This window comes from Narcine bancroftii, chromosome 3 (assembly GCF_036971445.1).
Source record: "Narcine bancroftii isolate sNarBan1 chromosome 3, sNarBan1.hap1, whole genome shotgun sequence".
NCBI lineage: Eukaryota > Metazoa > Chordata > Chondrichthyes > Torpediniformes > Narcinidae > Narcine > Narcine bancroftii.
In genome coordinates this window covers 62,090,956-62,110,279 of record NC_091471.1, presented here as the reverse complement: position 1 = coordinate 62,110,279, position 19,324 = coordinate 62,090,956, and the positions used below count along the sequence as shown (strand labels likewise).

The 19,324-nt window shown below is 39.3% G+C and overlaps 1 protein-coding gene across 7 annotated transcripts in view; it reads right to left on the bottom strand.

Annotated features, from left to right (window-relative positions):
• zfr (zinc finger RNA binding protein) overlaps positions 1-19,324 on the bottom strand; it is a 105,266-nt gene that overhangs the window by 47,229 nt on the left and 38,713 nt on the right. For all 7 annotated transcript variants that reach the window (XM_069924174.1, XM_069924177.1, XM_069924173.1 and 4 more), the window contains 3 exons: positions 12,791-13,070; positions 11,883-12,006; positions 11,119-11,328 (listed from right to left, as the gene is read on the bottom strand). In XM_069924174.1, the coding sequence (XP_069780275.1) occupies positions 11,119-11,328; positions 11,883-12,006; positions 12,791-13,070 (614 nt within the window). The remainder of the gene's footprint in view (positions 1-11,118; positions 11,329-11,882; positions 12,007-12,790; positions 13,071-19,324) is intronic.

Sequence of the window (19,324 nt, the reverse complement as noted above, 5' to 3'; positions counted from 1 at the left end):
TTCATTAGGGGGAAAATAAATATTAGCACTGAAAAAAATCATAAATAGCTGCCCATTAATTCAAAAATAATTTACGACAAACACATCATGAATCTTAATGGTTGAAGTCACTGGACAACTGATGATCCAGACTTTTTTTTCAAGCCGTTAACATTGGTCATAAATCTCAGATTGTGATGGAGGATACTAATTGCTCAACTGGATCAAGGGGCCTTACAGTTGAACAAGAAAAGCTGCAAACATCTCCATCTCTACAGATTAAACGAGTGAAACTTCAATATATTTCCTTTAAGTATAGAAGACTCCCATGATGTGGAATTCAATCAACTGGAAACTCAAACAAGAGGCTATAAAAAAATTGAGGAAATAAATACTGTAAATTAAAAAGACCGGGCAGATGGACCCTGTAGGGCACACATGTCAAACACTGGCCCGCGGGCCGATATAATTATATTTGGCCCGCAAGATCATATCAAAAATGTATTAGAGGTGGCTCGCTGGCCGCCGCGCCAGTATAGCGCATGCACAGTAACTGCTGTGTCCCAGGGTGAGAGAGAGAAAAATCCTGGTCCTTGAAAAGTAGTGGTGGGTGGTTTTATAAACACGCTGTCGTGTCCCCCCGCCCACTCCCCACCGCAGCGCGGCCTGGCCGGTGTCAGGGGAAGCCAAGGCCGCTTCCCAGCGCCCGGAACCCCAGTGGCACAGCGTTTCTTGGAGCTGCAGATGGAGTCGGGACGCCGGAGGGAAGATTGGGGCTCCCCGCCGGGCGATGGGGGCACCGGCCGCCAGTCGCCATCCCACCGGACCAGCGGCGGGTGCCCGGAGTACACGTGGAGAGCGAGGCTGGTCAGGCAGGTAGGATGGAACCCCCCACCAATCTCGGGAGTGGCGTGGGCTGGATTGGGATTAGCCGCGCTCACCTGTTCCTCCACCGCTGACCGGGATCCCAGTGCGGTCCTGAGCGCAGAGACTGCCCTGGAAAGGTCCTGGGACACCGGCACAGAAAGAAGAGCAGGGTCCGTAGAACATTACAGATCAGAAACAGGCCCTTCGGCCCTTTGACTCTACCTCATGAAAACCCAACACTGGAGAAACTCAGCGGGTTAAATCGTATCCTTTATCCAGCAGAGAGGTACCTGACAATGTTTGGGCCTTGATCCCCCTTAACAACGTATGAGCGAAAGTCTGTGGTTCTCGTAAAAACACCAGAAGGGAGAAACTCAGCAGGTCAAAGGGGGTCCGGGAGAAACTCAGCAGGTCAAAGGGGGTCCGGGAGAAACTCAGCAGGTCAAAGGGGGATCCGGGAGAAACTCAGCAGGTCAAAGGGGGATCCGGGAGAAACTAGCAGGTCAAAGGGGGGTCTGAGAGAAACTCAGCAGGTCAAGGGGGAGGGGTCCGGGAGAAACTCAGAAGGTCAAAGGGAGGGGGTCTGGGAGAAATTCAGCAGGTTAAGGGAGGTCCGGGAGAAACTCAGCAGGTCAAAGGGGGGTCCGAGAGAAACTCAGAAGGTCAAGGGGGAGGGGTCCGGGAGAAACTCAGGTCAAGGGGAGGGGGTCCGGGAGAAACTCAGGTCAAGGGGAGGGGGTCCGGGAGAAACTCAGGTCAAGGGGAGGGGGTCCGGGAGAAACTCAGGTCAAGGGGAGGGGGTCCGGGAGAAACTCAAGTCAAGGGAGGTCCGGGAGAAACTCAGCAGGTCAAGGGGGGTCCGGCAGAAACTCAGCAGGTCAAGGGGGGTCTGGGAGAAACTCAGCAGGTCAAGGGGGGGGTCCGGCAGAAACTCAGGGGGGGCCTGACCTCGCCAGGACCGTTACCCACTCCCCCTCCCTGCCGCAGGCCGACCCGCGACTCACGGTGACGGGGCCGCTGATCCGCCGAGATGCCGCCCTGCAGCGAGAGCCGATGCCCCCGCATTGTCGTTGTCCAACCCGATCGCCCGCAAACCCCGCCCTCCCGCACACAGGCCTGAGTAAGGATTATGAACTTTAATCTCAGGATAAAACGATCTTCCAATAGTTTCATGTCACAGTGATAAATATATTCCTGGTTAAAAATGGTCCTGCACCTGGATACAAGCTCATTAGGCATAAAACTTGAAAAGTGTGTAAATCAAAGGATATCTGTACCAGTGGAAAAAGGGCATGGCAAATAACCCTGCTAGAGTTCATGCCCACAATCAGTCACCCATTTGATTGTTTCAGGAATCATGTTATTCTCCCACATTCTCAATAGCCCTCAGATTTTACTATTCGACAGCACACTAGCAACATTTGACAAATCCTCTATAGAGAAACATTATTTATTGAATATTTTATTTCTCATTTGTTAATGCTTCTGGAAAGAGTTTATCCAAAACTATTATTAAACATTTATTTTAATAAGAAAAAGTTTAACATTACATATGTTGAAAGAAGAGAAAACATGCAGATGTTGTTGAAAATTTTCAATAAATATTTAATTCGGCCCTCGACTTTGTCCAAGGTTTTAATTTTGGCCCTCCGAGAATTTGAGTTTGACACCCCTGCTGTAGGGGATCACTGAGAATTGGTTGGACACACACTCGTATGCCCTGCTGAACTATCCATGCCCCCCCGCCCCCCAACCATGTGCACGCATTACTTCATCGATGCCATTTGCGTGAAGGTAACCCAGGTTATCTGCACGAGGAAGGTGTGCCGAGGGCCTGACCTGGACACTCGAGTTGGAGCCAGCAGGATGGGGGATAGGATATGGAGGGGGAGGGGAAAGACGGCAGAGGTGTTGAGACTTCCCGATACCTACCTAGCAAGAGTCTATCTTGATCAGCGTTATGTACATTAGTGAGGCTTTATTTGTGAACTTTGGAGGGGCAGTGAATTACAACGGCAGCACAGTTAGAGTAGCACAATACTGTTACAGCACCAGTGACCGGGGCTCCAATTTAAATTTTGTAACTTATGGGAATTACCTGATTAAAGTGAACTTTGCATAATTAAAAACAACGATACTCCTTTGTTTTCCAATTACTACATTTTTCATCGTCTTGTCTTTTCAATGGTGTATTTGTTAGGATTGGAAGCGAGTCTCAGTCAACCAAAAATTCACATAACCGGTATTCGCAATCCCAGTAGGTGCCAGATAATAGGGATTCTACTCTACACCCTTCCTTATGCAAAAGAGACAAAAATTGAACAGTAGGCCAGTTTGCTTGCACCGACATCCAACTCTAGTTAAATTTTTAAATTATGCCCCCTTTTGTTTAAGGGTAAGGTGCATAAAAAAAAGCAAAAATACCACAGATGCCAAAATCTGAAATTAAGCACCATGTCAGAAAGCCAGGATTAAACCATTATTATTTCTGGCTTATGGCCCATAATCAGTTGATTAACATCCTATTTACTTGCTGAATCTGCATTCTATCTCTCAATTTATGTACAAGAACTTCACAATCCATCACTTGAAAAAGTGTTTTGATTCTGCATTTAAAACTACAGTACAACTCCCAATTATCCAAAATCAGATTCTCCAAAATTAAAAAATTTTTTTGGATAAGCAAGGTTACCTGAAATCCTCATTTATCCGAAACTTTTTCAGAGCCGGGCTCCAGGCAGCGGCAGTAGTAGACCTTGAGCCCCCGGCACCAGCATACCTCAAGCTCCTGGGCAGGAGCAGGATCCTCAGGCTTCTGGCACAAGTGGGGCCTCGGTGGGGAGGTATCGGTAATTAGTGGAGGCCAGCATTTTTTTTTGAAAGAATTAAACTTTATTTTAATGATTTAAAAGCATTACCTTGTTGCTGTATAAACACTTCTGCTGTTGCTATGAGGCTGATTTTTTTTAAAAATGACCAGTTCTCTGAAAAAAAAGTTTATCCAAAATGGGCCCAGTCCCGACCATTTTGGATAATCGGAGTTGTACCTTTTTCTATGTGACATTTCATCTTCAATATTTGAATCAACTCTTACCTGAAGGCAACATACCCTCTTAATTTAATTCCCACCCCATCATCGAATCTCGCAGATTAGATCCAGTTTCATTAAAATAATTTACAGATAAACAGCTTAGAATCACCATACAAATTACTGTACCAAGCTAACTGCAATCTGTCCAACCTCAGTATTGCTTTACCAAGTGTTTTTGCATGTTCATGAATCCTCAATAGTGCACCCAATTTGATGAAGAACAAATCATTTTTTTAGGATTCAAATCTCTAACACTTGTTTCTCCTTGTAATTACATCCTGATGAAAAACTTGTATGAACAGATTTTTCAAAATCTAATTGATGTTTCAAACCCACACTGATTCTACAAAATTTTAATGCTTCTCCAATAACAAGCACCCCAAGGTTATGCAAGGGGTTTCAATCCAGAGGTCTATCCATTTTCTATAGTAATCCAGATTGCATCACTTTACATTAATTTGCTATAACAATGATCCAATGCTCGAATAATCACCCTTACACTATCCATAAGTAAACTAATGGAATATGTATTGTATTCAGTCATAAATCAACACCATGAAACATTACTGGCTTACAAAATCCTTCAAATACTAATTGGAGAATTTCAGTATAGTCTTGATTACTGCAAGTTATTCACGACTCAGGGAGCCCCTGAAGCTGGGACATCAGATGTCTAAAATGCCATAATTCAGCTGACCACCAACATCAGGATAACTGCCTGGTGGTTATCAATTTTCTCTTCCCTATCTTTCTTAAAATGCAGGCTATTTTCATTCCCAATCTACAATAATCATTCTAATCCAAAGGAATTCAAGAACAAACATCAATTTACCCCACTAAATTTACAGCAACTGCACTGACACAAGTTTGGTGTATTGATTAGCTTTTAGTCCTATTAACTTAAAAGTATTCATTTCTTTAATCTCCAAATCTTACGACTCAAAATTACACAACAGTAAAACCTCTGGTATCTGGCACCTATGAGGATTGGCAGATGCCGGATAAATGAAATTGCCAGTGCTCGAGATTGCGTGATATGTGAATTGTAAACTGACCACTAGGGGGTGCCAATTTTAAACTTTCATTTTTTACCTGCCATATTTGATGGCACACAAGACTCATGGGCATATGACCTTTTCGAGACCCTATTTTAGCAGAAAATATTAAGAAAAAATCTCTCATGTTATTAGAACTTCAACCATGTTCCCTATTTAGCCCAGTTCAAACAAGTTACTGTATTTTTCATGCATTTATTACAAATTTATGAAATTCTAATATTTTGTCTTCATAATTTGCTGGCATTTTCTGTGCAATAGATGTTTTTGTACACATTGATGAACCATTCCTTTTCATGACCCGGCAACACCAACCTTCCTGCAAAACGTTGTTCTTCTCCTAATCTCCTGGTCTTATTAATTATCATTTTGATAGAAACACATTTCCCCGAATTTCTCTCATTGATCACCCAGTTTTTTTTAAACTCAAGTTTTGGCTAATGTGGGGTTGTACAATGAAGGTTATGTTCACCCTTTATAGCAGTCTATAGCTGTTCTTGCTTTCTCCATTCTCGTATCATTTTTGCTGTAGGCGGTGCACCAAAAACCCTCGCTGCTGCTCTACTACCATGCTCCTTAGCATGGTTTACCACTTTTATTTTGTGTGCAAAGTATAATTTGAGCAGTTTTCACCTATAGCCATCTTTGAATATCACTATGCGTTTGTATTTTGGTGTGCAACGAAAGGTGGCGGCAATGCTAGTGAGCCACGTGGGGGCTGGTGCCAAGATGTTGGGAGGAAGCAGGCAGCGGGATTGGCATTGGATGGGAGCAGGGGGTGGGATCAGTGTCGGGGCTGGTGGCATGCTGTCAGGAGGAAGCAGACAGAGAAATCTGTTGGGGCTGGTGGCAAGCTGTCAGGAGGGAGCAGGCGGTGAAACCTATCAGGGCTGGTGGCAAGCTGTCGGGAGGGAACAGTGGAATGAATCGGTCTCCCAACAGCCTGCCACCAGCCCCCACAATGATTCCATCACCCTGCTTCCCCCCGCCCCCACCCCGACAGCCCACCATCAGCCCCCAGCGATCGATGGTGAGCCATGCAGTGACAATGATCACTTTTGGCATTACTCACCACTATCACCAAAATTTCAACTTCGCATACAAGACCCGGGGATAATATGCTATTAATTTTCAGCAGTTTTATTTTGCTGGTTGCTTCAGGCTGCTGGTTACTTGAATTGCAGTTAACAAGGATTTTATTGTATTTGCATATTCCACCTACAAAGTCACCTACAGGAGATGAGCATTTGAATCACCAAGTTAGAGAAGGCTGCAGTCCAAATGCTTATAAAAGGAATGGTCACCATGAACATGAACAAGCACAGGCCACATGACTATTTTTAAAAATGCTGAAAATACAGATCAGGCAGCATTTGTGAAAAGAGAAATAAATGATCTTTCAGGACCTAGACCAGAGTTCAAATGAAGGGACCTACACCGTAAATATTAATAAATGTTGTCTACATTGTAAATATTAAGTTTCTCATTCTATACATGCTGTCTACATCGTAAATATTAAGTTTCTCATTCTATAGCTGCTGTCTACATCGTAAATATTAAGTTTATTCTATACATGTTGTCTACATCGTAAATATTAAGTTTCTCATTCTATAGCTGCTGTCTACATCGTAAATATTAAGTTTATTCTATACATGTTGTCTACATCGTAAATATTAAGTTTCTCATTCTATACGTTGTCTACATCGTAAATATTAAGTTTCTCATTCTATACGTTGTCTACATCGTAAATATTAAGTTTCTCATTCTATACGTTGTCTACATCGTAAATATTAAGTTTCTCATTCTATAGCTGTTGTCTACATCGTAAATTAAGTTTCTCATTCTATAGCTTTTGTCTACATCGTAAATATTAAGTTTCTTATTCTATAGATGTTGTCTACATCGTAAATATTAAGTTTCTCATTCTATACCTGCTGTCTACATCGTAAATATTAAGTTTCTCATTCTATACCTGTTGTCTACATCGTAAATATTAAGTTTCTCATTCTATACCTGTTGTCTACATCGTAAATATTAAGTTTCTCATTCTATACCTGTTGTCTACATCGTAAATTAAGTTTCTCATTCTATAGCTTTTGTCTACATCGTAAATATTAAGTGTCTTATTCTATAGATGTTGTCTACATAGTAAATATTAAGTTTCTCATTCTATAGATGTTGTCTACATCGTAAATATTAAGTTTCTCATTCTATAGATGTCTACATCATAAATATTAAGTTTCTCATTCTATAGCTGTTGTCTACAGCGTAAATATTAAGTTTCTCATTCTATAGATGTTGTCTACATCGTAAATATTAAGTTTCTCATTCTATAGATGTTGTCTACATCGTAAATTTTAAGTTTCTCATTCTATAGATGTTGTCTACATCGTAAATATTAAGTGTCTCATTCTATAGATGTTGTCTACATCGTAAATATTAAGTGTCTCATTCTATAGATGTTGTCTACATCGTAAATATTAAGTGTCTCATTCTATAGATGTTGTCTACATCGTAAATATTAAGTGTCTCATTCCATAGCTGTTGTCTACATCGTAAATATTAGTGTCTCATTCTATAGATGTTGTCTACACTGTAAATATTAAGTTTCTCATTCTATAGCTGTTGTCTACATCGTAAATATTAAGTTTCTCATTCTATACATGCTGTCTACATCGTAAATATTAAGTTTCTCATTCTATAGATGTTGTCTACATCGTAAATATTAAGTTTCTCATTCTATAGATGTTGTCTACATCGTAAATATTAAGTTTCTCATTCTATACATGCTGTCTACATCGTAAATATTAAGTTTCTCATTCTATAGCTGTTGTCTACATCGTAAATATTAAGTTTCTCATTCTATAGCTGCTGTCTACATCGTAAATTAAGTTTCTCATTCTATAGCTTTTGTCTACATCGTAAATATTAAGTTTCTTATTCTATAGATGTTGTCTACATCGTAAATATTAAGTTTCTCATTCTATACATGCTGTCTACATCGTAAATATTAAGTTTCTCATTCTATACCTGTTGTCTACATCGTAAATATTAAGTTTCTCATTCTATACCTGTTGTCTACATCGTAAATATTAAGTTTCTCATTCTATACCTGTTGTCTACATCATAAATTAAGTTTCTCATTCTATAGCTTTTGTCTACATCGTAAATATTAAGTGTCTTATTCTATAGATGTTGTCTACATAGTAAATATTAAGTTTCTCATTCTATAGATGTTGTCTACATCGTAAATATTAAGTTTCTCATTCTATAGATGTCTACATCGTAAATATTAAGTTTCTCATTCTATAGCTGTTGTCTACAGCGTAAATATTAAGTTTCTCATTCTATAGATGTTGTCTACATCGTAAATATTAAGTTTCTCATTCTATAGATGTTGTCTACATCGTAAATATTAAGTTTCTCATTCTATAGATGTTGTCTACATCGTAAATATTAAGTTTCTCATTCTATAGATGTTGTCTACATCGTAAATATTAAGTGTCTCATTCTATAGATGTTGTCTACATCATAAATATTAAGTGTCTCATTCTATAGATGTTGTCTACATCGTAAATATTAAGTGTCTCATTCCATAGCTGTTGTCTACATCGTAAATATTAGTGTCTCATTCTATAGATGTTGTCTACATTGTAAATATTAAGTTTCTCATTCTATAGCTGTTGTCTACATCGTAAATATTAAGTTTCTCATTCTATAGCTGTTGACTACATCGTAAATATTAAGTTTCTCATTCTATAGATGTTGTCTATATCGCAAATATTAAGTTTCTCATTCTATAGATGTTGTCTACATCGTAAATATTAAGTTTCTCATTCTATAGATGTTGTCTACATCGTAAATATTAAGTTTCTCATTCTATAGATGTTGTCTACATCGTAAATATTAAGTTTCTCATTCTATAGATGTTGTCTACATCGTAAATATTAAGTTTCTCATTCTATAGATGTCTACATCGTAAATATTAAGTTTCTCATTCTATAGCTGTTGTCTACAGCGTAAATATTAAGTTTCTCATTCTATAGATGTTGTCTACATCGTAAATATTAAGTTTCTCATTCTATAGCTGTTGTCTACATCGTAAATATTAAGTTTCTCATTCTATAGATGTTGTCAACATCGTTAATATTAAGTTTCTCATTCTATAGCTGCTGTCTACATCGTAAATATTAAGTTTCTCATTCTATAGCTGCTGTCTACATCGTAAATATTAAGTTTCTCATTCTATACATGCTGTCTACATCGTAAATATTAAGTTTCTCATTCTATACATGCTGTCTACATCGTAAATATTAAGTTTCTCATTCTATACATGCTGTCTACATCGTAAATATTAAGTTTCTCATTCTATAGCTGCTGTCTACATCGTAAATATTAAGTTTCACATTCTATAGCTGCTGTCTACATCGTAAATATTAAGTTTCACATTCTATAGCTGCTGTCTACATCGTAAATATTAAGTTTCACATTCTATAGCTGCTGTCTACATCGTAAATATTAAGTTTCACATTCTATAGCTGCTGTCTACATCGTAAATATTAAGTTTCTCATTCTATACATGTTGTCTACATCGTAAATATTAAGTTTCTCATTCCATACATGTTGTCTACATCGTAAATATTAAGTTTCTCATTCTATACATGTTGTCTACATCGTAAATATTAAGTTTCTCATTCTATACATGCTGTCTACATCGTAAATATTAAGTTTCTCATTCTATACCTGTTGTCTACATCGTAAATATTAAGTTTCTCATTCTATACCTGTTGTCTACATCGTAAATATTAAGTTTCTCATTCTATACCTGTTGTCTACATCGTAAATATTAAGTTTCTCATTCTATACCTGTTGTCTACATCGTAAATATTAAGTTTCTCATTCTATACCTGTTGTCTACATCGTAAATATTAAGTTTCTCATTCTATACATGCTGTCTGCATCGTAAATATTAAGTTTCTCATTCTATAGATGTTGTCTACATCGTAAATATTAAGTTTCTCATTCTATACATGCTGTCTACATCGTAAATATTAAGTTTCTCATTCTATAGCTGTTGACTACATCGTAAATATTAAGTTTCTCATTCTATAGCTGTTGTCTACATCATAAATATTAAGTTTCACATTCTATAGCTGCTGTCTACATCGTAAATATTAAGTTTCTCATTCTATAGATGTTGTCTACATCGTAAATATTAAGTTTCTCATTCTATAAACGCTGTCTACATCGTAAATATTAAGTTTCTCATTCTATAGCTGTTGTCTACATCGTAAATATTAAGTTTCTCATTCTATAGCTGTTGTCTACATCGTAAATATTAAGTTTCTCATTCTATACATGCTGTCTACATCGTAAATATTAAGTTTCTCATTCTATAGCTGCTGTCTACATCGTAAATATTAAGTTTCTCATTCTATAGATGTTGTCTACATCGTAAATATTAAGTTTCTCATTCTATAGATGTTGTCTACATTGTAAATATTAAGTTTCTCATTCTATAGATGTTGTCTACATCGTAAATATTAAGTTTCTCATTCTATAGCTGTTGACTACATCATAAATATTAAGTTTCTCATTCTATAGCTGTTGACTACATCGTAAATATTAAGTTTCTCATTCTATAGCTGTTGACTACATCGTAAATATTAAGTTTCTCATTCTATAGATGTTGTCTATATCGCAAATATTAAGTTTCTCATTCTATAGATGTTGTCTACATCGTAAATATTAAGTTTCTCATTCTATAGATGTTGTCTGTCTGACCCTCCTAATATTTTCAACCTTTAAAAAAAAAATTTTCCCAAAAATTTACATTCTTCCATCTTTTAATCTGCATTATAAACATTGCTAATTCCCTTACTGCCTCCTACAGTTTTTCTAGTTTATTTTTGCTAATTTCTTCCTATTATTCATTATCAGGCTTTTGCATTTATATTCTCATATTCTAATTTACTTTGAATCAATCTACTTACTTCCTACCCATAGAAAATTAGGTTCTTATTTCTCTTGAGTATGATGGAACATAGTCACCCATAATTTTGTTTGTCTATTTTGTAGTTCATTTTAAATTTCTAAATCCATCAAAAAATACACTTTAATTCTTACCAGTATATGTCACAGCAGTCGAGCTATATGTACCACTTTGAGTGTAGGATGGAACCACAGTGGCAGCTGCTGGTTGCACAGTTGTGGATACAGGATAAACAGTAAAGGTGGTAGTTGGGTTTGGTGTCGCTGGTTTGATTGCTGTCACCTGTCGAGTCTGTTGAGCTTGTGTATATTGTGTGGCAGCTTGGCTATATCCTGCCTTTGCAGCTGAAACAAAATGGTAACTCTTGGGAACTGATACAAGATCTTTTTTTGGTCAATATTTCCTCCAGTTATTAGTACACACAAAAACTAATCTACAGCCCACCTATTTAAAAGTAGTACAGCACACACAGCTCAAAGGACCTAATGCTTTAAAATTCTGCTCTAATACGTCAACTTAAATTCACATTTATCCCTCAAGTTATCTTATTATGCATTAGAAAATGGGCTCTTCTGCTCACCCAGCTGAAGGCAGCAGAAGTGTCACCTAAACTCGCATAAACGAGCCTGTGCACCATAATTTGCAGTAAACAACAATCACACAAGTGCCAAGTCTTAATTTGGAGTGGGAGAAGATAGTGTAATTGAAGCTGGAAAAAAGAAAAAAAAAGACAGTATTCACATCTATTGAAAAATCAAGCATTTGATTACTCTTTCCTTTTCCAGGAAACATGGTTAAGGCACTCTAACTATGCTGTTGTGAAGAAGTTACAGCAGACTCTACATGTGACAAGGAAAGTTCACTTTCATAATGAACTTCTTCAAAGTTCTAGACTCACCAGCTTGATAGTATGCTTCTGCAGCAGTTGGCTGTGGCTGAGCTGTAGCACCAGGCTGTTGATAATATTGTTTGTTATCATAGGCTATTGCTGGTGCTGTGGAGCGCACATATGTGTAAGTGTCCTGAAATGGAATGGTTCAATTGGAACTTTAAATTATGTTCCAGATCAAGTATAAACTCAAACACAGGCTTTTACGAGAAAGTTTCGTCAGAAATAATAAATCCAAATCAATTTCAGTCAACGTTACCGTGCATAAAATTTCAAAAAAACTAGATAGTAAAACATAATAAGCAGTTAATGACAGAACAAACATAATTCCATGAACAGTATCACTAAAAATAATGCAGAACATTATAAATCAATAAAAAAATACAAAGCAAATAGACTCAACCCAAATCCACTGATTCTCCAGGTGAAATTTTTTTTTGAGGATGTGCACACTGCAGATTAATAAAGGAAAAGAATGGTCACACTTCTCCCCATCCCCTCCAATCCAGATATAGAAATATTAAACAAATTGCCTTTGCTTCAAAACCATTGCAATCTTCTGCAAGAAATTTTCTATTCATGTCGGTGTTCAGTCCCAAAAAGAATGAGTCTATTTGTCGCACTTCAACTACAAGAAAATGATTTCTCTCAAAATTTTTGAAATGTAAAGCTATACCTACAAACAAGTTTGTAGTACAACATCTGAACCCATTTAACAAATCTACCAATGATGAACACTTTGGATTTACACAAACGCATGGTATTTAAAAACATGACAATAAGAAAGCATTGCAATGATTGCTTTTGCAACACTTTTTAAAATCCCTTCTGGGGCTTGGAAATAAGTATAAGCTCCAAAAGTAATAAATAGTTACAATGATATGCCCAAACATGAAAAAAAGTTATCTAGCACATACTTGATAATTTTGCGAAGTAACTGGTGGAGGTGGTGGAGGCGCTTCTTGTTGCCGTTGTGTATATCCATAGTCTGCTGCAGTATGTGTGGCTTGGTATCCTCCATAGGCTGCTGTGGCAGCAGCTGCTGCAGCTGCAGCAGGAATTGGTCTGGCTGCCGTTGCAGCAGCTGCAGGAGCATAGGCTGCTGTCACAGCATGAGCAGCTACTGGTGCCTGGTGGACTGTGTAGCTGCCAGCTGTGGTTGGATGGGAGTATGCAATGCCAGTGGCCGGCTGTTGGCTGGTCAAAAAGACAAAACATTTTATATTTTGTAACAAAGCCAAAAACAGATATGCTATCAAATACTGCACAAATTACAGTAGTTATATTTTAGAAAATGTAATAGAGATTAGGCACAGCAATTTTAACCAGTTTCTGAGGACAAGGATGTGTTGGATGAGTTAAATGTATTGCTTGCACACCAAAACACAACTGGAATTTTTAAATGTGAAAATCCACAATACTTTTTCCAAACAAATAGAATTTTGCCATTTCTGGAGTTCATGAGTGGATTTCAATGAGGGAGCAGTCATTGTAGGAGTGGGCCTGGTCAAGGGTGCTAAGCCACTCTATTCAAAGAACAAAAACAATTAAGCAGGTAGGCACAGTTAAAGGCAGGTTTTTAGATAATATACATTTTGTTCAACTAGTGGGTTGTCAGGGAAGCTGGCAGCATCCCTGACAGCATCTGCAAGAAGAGCATCCAGCTGCATTTTCTGAAAAGCCGAGTAAAAGAATTGGAGCTGGAAGTTCGATGAACTCCGGATCATTTGGGAGGCAGAGGGGATGATAAATACGAGTTACAGGAACACCTTCACACCTATAAGGCAGAAGGAGGGTAGATGGGTGACAGGAGACAGAAAAGAAACAAGCAGGCAGTGCAGGGCACCCCTGTGGCATCCTCCTCTATAACCTGTATACTATTTTGGAAACTGTTGGTGGGGAACGGCCTACTAGGGGGAAGCCATGGCATTTAGGTCTCTGACAGGAGTCTGGTCCTGCAGCTAAGAAAGGGAGTGAGGAGAAAAGGCAAGCAGAGATAAGGGATTCCATACTTAGAGGGTCAAATAAGAGGTCTGAGGAAGGGATAAAGTATCCTGAATGGTACATTGCCTCCCTGGTGCCAGGATCCAAGATAATCTCAGATAGAGTTCACGGCATTTTCAAGAGGGAAGTGATTAGCCAGATGTCATGGTCCACGTAGGGACCAATGACATGGGTAGGAAAAGTGAGGAGGACCTGCAAGGAGAGTTCAGGGAGTTGGGCGCTAGGTTGAATGACAGGACCTACAGGTTAGTGATCTCGGGATTGCTACCTGTGCCATGTGCTAGTGAGGTTAGAAATAGGAGGATAATGCAGCTTTACACATGGCTAAAGACATGGTGTAAGAGGGAGGGCTTCAGGTTTCTGGATCACTGCGCTCTCTTCAAGGGAAGACTGGACCTGTTCTGACGGGATGGTTTGTATATGAACTGGAAGGGGACTAATATCCTTGCTGGAAGGTTTGCTAGTGCTGTTCCAGTGGGTTTCAACTAGCTTTGCAGGGGAAGGAAACCAAAGTGCTAGAGCAGATAGAGTAGTGGAGGAGAGAAAAGATGATGTTAAAATTGCATGCACCATTAGAAGTCAATGGGTTGAACAGGGTTGAAATGTTCTCAGATGCATCTATTTCAATGCAATGAGTTTTGTAGGAAAGGCAGATGAGCTTAGTGCATGGATTGGCATATGGAATTATGACATTGTGGCCATGAGTGAAATTTGTTGCAGGAGGGACAGGACCTACTTATGTTGCTTTGGACGCGATAGAACCCAGGGGGAATGAAAGAGGGAAGAGTGGCATTGCTCATCAGGGAAAATACACAGCTGTGTTCAGGCAGGACAGACCAGGGGGCTTGCCTCCTAAGGATATATGGGTGGAGCTGAGGAACGAGAAAGGTAATGATCACACTCATGGGATTGTACTTTCGACAGCCCAATAGTCAATGAGAATTGGAGGATCAAATCTGTATAGAGATAGCAGACACTGCAGGAAATACAATGTTGCGATAGTAGGGGATTTTAACTTTCACACTGAAAAAGGGCTGGATGGCTTGGAGTTTGTCAAATATGTTCAGGAAAGTTTTCTAAATCAATATGTAGAAGTACCAACTAGAGAGAGTGCAATACTGAATCTCCTCTTAGGGAATGAGACAGGACAGATAACAAAAGTATGTGTAGGGGAACGCTTTGGGTACCATGATCATAATACTATTAGTTTCAAGTTAATTATGGAGAAGGATAGGTCTGGGCCTCGGGTTGAGAGTCTAAATTGGAGATAGGCCATAATTTTGAGGAAATGAAAAAGGATCTAGAATGTGTGGACTCAGGCAAGGATATACGAGGTAAGTGGAGGACCTTCAAAGGTGAAATTTTGAGAGTACAGCATTTGTATGTTCCTTTTAGGATCAAAAGATTAGAAGGTACAAGGAACCTTGGTTTTTGGTTCCGAAGAAGGTGGTATATAACAGGTATAGGCAAGATGGAGCAAATGAGGTACTTGAGAAGTATTACAAAATGCAATACTAACTGCAGAAAAGATATCAACAAAATAGAAAGAGTGGAGTAGATATACGAGGATGTTGCCCGGACTTCAGGAACTGAGTTACAGGGAAAGGTTAAACAGATTAGGATTTTATTCCCTGGATCTTAAAAGAATGATAGAAGTATTTAAAATTATGACAGGAATAGACAAAGTAAACATAGATAGGCTTTTCCACTGAGGGTATGTGAGATACAAACCAGAGGATGTGGGCTAAGAGTAAAAAGGGAAAAGTTTAGTGGGAACATTAGGGGAAGTTCTTCACGCAGAGAGTGGTGGGAACGTGGAACGAACTTCCAGATGAGTGGTGAATGCTGGCTTAATTTTCACATTTAAAAAGAATTTGGACAAGTATATGGATGGAAGAGGTATGGAGGGGTATGGACGACTAGGTGCATGATAGAACAGTGGAGTGGAACAAACTAAATCTGCTACAGGCTTTGGAGCTGAACAGCTTTCTGACAAAAAAAATTGCTATTAGAGCCAAATTTGGATTTATTTCAATTAATTATGCAAAGTTTTGGCAGCTTCACTTTTGCCCCAGAATCATTGCTCGCAAACTCTGATATCATGGTGGCACAAGAGAAAAAATTGGAGGAAACCATTAAGCATGCATATTACAGTATTAATTTTTCCAATTTACACAAAAACAAACAATAAACGACATCTTTCTCAACTAGAAGTGTCTCTCTAATAGTCTTTTAAAAGATCTATTGTATCTGCCTCCACCACTGATGCATGCAGCACATTCCATCCACCCACTGTGTGGAAAAACATACCTCTTCTATCCCCTTTGTAAGTAAAATTATTCCCAAGAAACATTGAACTATGCGTCTCATTTTAGCCATTTCAGTCCTGGGAAAAAGCCTCTGGACATGTGCACAATCAATGCCTCTCATCATCAGGTACACTTCCATCAGGTCATCCTTATCTTTCATCACTCCAAGGAGAAAAGAAAGTTCACTCAACTTATCCTCATAAGGCATGTTCTCTGATCCATACAGCATCCTTGTAAATCTCCAGTGCACCCTCTCTATAACATCCACACATTTCCTATCGTGAGGTGACCAGAACTGAACACAATATTCCAAGTGGAGCCCAACTAATTAGATAATTTGTAAGGTCTTGTACAGCTGCCATAATGTCCCAAGTCTCTTGAACTCAATCCCAATGAAGACCAATGCAGCAACACCTTCTTACTAACAACCTATGGGGCAGCTTTGAGTGTCCCATGGACCCCAAGATCTCTCAGTTCCTCCACACAGCTCAGAATCCTCCCATTAACTGTATTCTGCCTTCACATTTGACCTACTGAAATGAACCACTTGACACTTTTCTGGAATAAACTCCATCTGCCACTTCCCAGCCCAGTTATACAACCTATCAATGCAACCTCTGGCAATCCTCCAGACTATCCAAAACACTACCCATTTTTGTGTCATCCACAAACTTCATAACCCCCCCCCCCCCCACCCCAAACACTTTTCCATTTAGGTTATTTATATATTTTTTTTAAATCACAAAGGGGAAAGGCCCCAGGACATATCCCTGCAGAACACCGACTTCCTGCAGAATACGAACTATCTACAACCACCCTCTTTGCCTTCTCTGGACAAGCCAATTCTGTATCCTGAAAGTCTCCTTGGATTCTGTGCCTTACTTTCTAAATGAGCCTTTCATGTTTAATTAATCTTATCAAATGCCTTACTGAAATCCATATGCACTACATCCATCACTACCTTCATCAGTGTGCTGTGTTACATTCTCAAAAAATTTAGGGTCATGAGATATGACCTTCCCCTGACAAAGCCATGCTTACAAGCTCTAATCAGATTACATCACTGTAAATGCTTAGAAATCCTGTCTCTAAGCATCTTGTCCAACAGCTTGCCCATCACTGAAGATACATTGGTCTATAATTTCCTGGGTTATGTCTACTTCCCTTCTTGAACAGAGGAGTAACATTTGTGACCCTCCATCCTCCGTACTTCTCCTGTCCCTGCCAATAATGTAAAGATCATTGCCAGTGGCTTAGCAATCTCCTTCCTAGCTTCTCGTCTGGTCCTGGCAAATTTTCAAAAATTCCAACACATCTTATTTCTTAACATCAAAATGCTTAAGCATTTCAGTCATCCTAACAATTGCCAAGGTCCTTTTCTCACATGAATAATTAAAACAAAATATTCATTAAGGACCTCTGATGCTTCCTGTCCCTATGCACACATATCCTCATACATCTCATCCTCTTATTTTTCACATATTGGTAAAACACTTGGAGCCTTTCTTAATCCTGCCTGCCAAGGCCTTCTCATGGCCCCTTCCTTCTAGCTCTTAAATCCTCTCCTGGCAATCCTGCAATTTTCTAGAGCTCTATGAGCTCCCATCTTCTTAAACCCCTCATAAGCTTCTCTTGTCTTCTTGACTAGATTTTATAAACATCTTTTGTGCACATTGGTTTTCACTTTACCATCCTTTTCCTGCCTCAATGGAATTTACTTGTGCCAAGCACCAAACAAATGTTCCCTTAAAATTTTCCACATTTCTGCCATACATTTCCCAGAGTACGACACCCAATTTAAGTTTCCAAGCTCCTGCCTAATTGCACCGCATTTTCTCCTGCCCCAATTAAATGTTTTCCCAAATTGTCTATTCCTGTTCCAGCACTATAGTAAAGAAGAAGGAGTTGTGATAATTTTCGCTGAAACATTCAGTCACTAAGATCTGACACACAACCTGGTTCATTTCCCCATATCAGCTAAGTATAGCCTCTCCTCTAGTTTGCCTATCCAAGAATTGTATCAGGAAACCTTCCTGAACACACCAAACTCCACTCTATCCAAACCCTTCACTCCAAGAAGGCCAATCAAAATAGGAGAATTAACATTATCCATCATTACACCTTTTTTTTCATCTTTCTGGAATCTACTCCCCTATCTGTTCCTTGATGACTTGGGAGGGGGGTCTATAATATACAGCCAGTAGGGTTCTTGCCCCCTTATTGACTTCCAACCACATTGCTTCGATAAACAATCACTTCACTACTTGCCCCTTTTCTACAGCTGTGATAGTATCCTTGATCAACCATCCCACTCCCCACCTCTTTTACCTCCCTCCCTATCCAGCTTGAAACATCTAGAGCTCAGCTCGTTCAGCAGCCATTCCTGCCTCCAAGACAGCAAAGACATAGTTCTATGTACTGACCCAAACTGAATTCATTGACTCTATTCCTAGTACTTCAACCCATTCAACTTGCTGCATTTATGTTCCATCCATTTCCTGTGCTTCCTCAATCACATCTTTTCACCAACTGTTCCATCATCTGACCTAACACACTGGTTCCCATCCCCCCCCGTCGAGCTTATTTAAACACTCCCCAACAGTTCTACCAAACCTGCTGTAAGGATATTGGTCAGTTTCTAGTTCAGGTTCAACCTGTCCTTCCTGAACATGTCATACCTTCCCCAGAAGAGATCACAATGATCCACAAAGCTAAACCCCTGAACCAAATCTTGAGCCACTCATTCATCTCCCATAATTTCCTATTCTTGCCTCACAAGCGCATAGCACAGGCAACAATACAGAGATTACCACCCTTGCGGTCCTGCTCTTTAGCTTCCTTCCTCTCTTCAGGGCCTCATCACTTGTCCTGTGAATGTATATATCACATAATCTGGCTGATCACCTTTCTGCTCCAGAATTCTATGAACTCGTTCGGGGACAGATCTGACCCTGGCCACTGGGACACAACATTCCATCTGAGAGTCTCCATCCCTTCCACAAAACCTCTTGTCTATTCTCCAAACCAATGCCTACCATATAGGCAGCACGGATCGGGTGATAATCTTACAGCACCAGTTGAAATCCAATTTTCCAAATATCTGTGTGGGTTTTTCTTGGGTGCTCCAGTTTCTTCTCA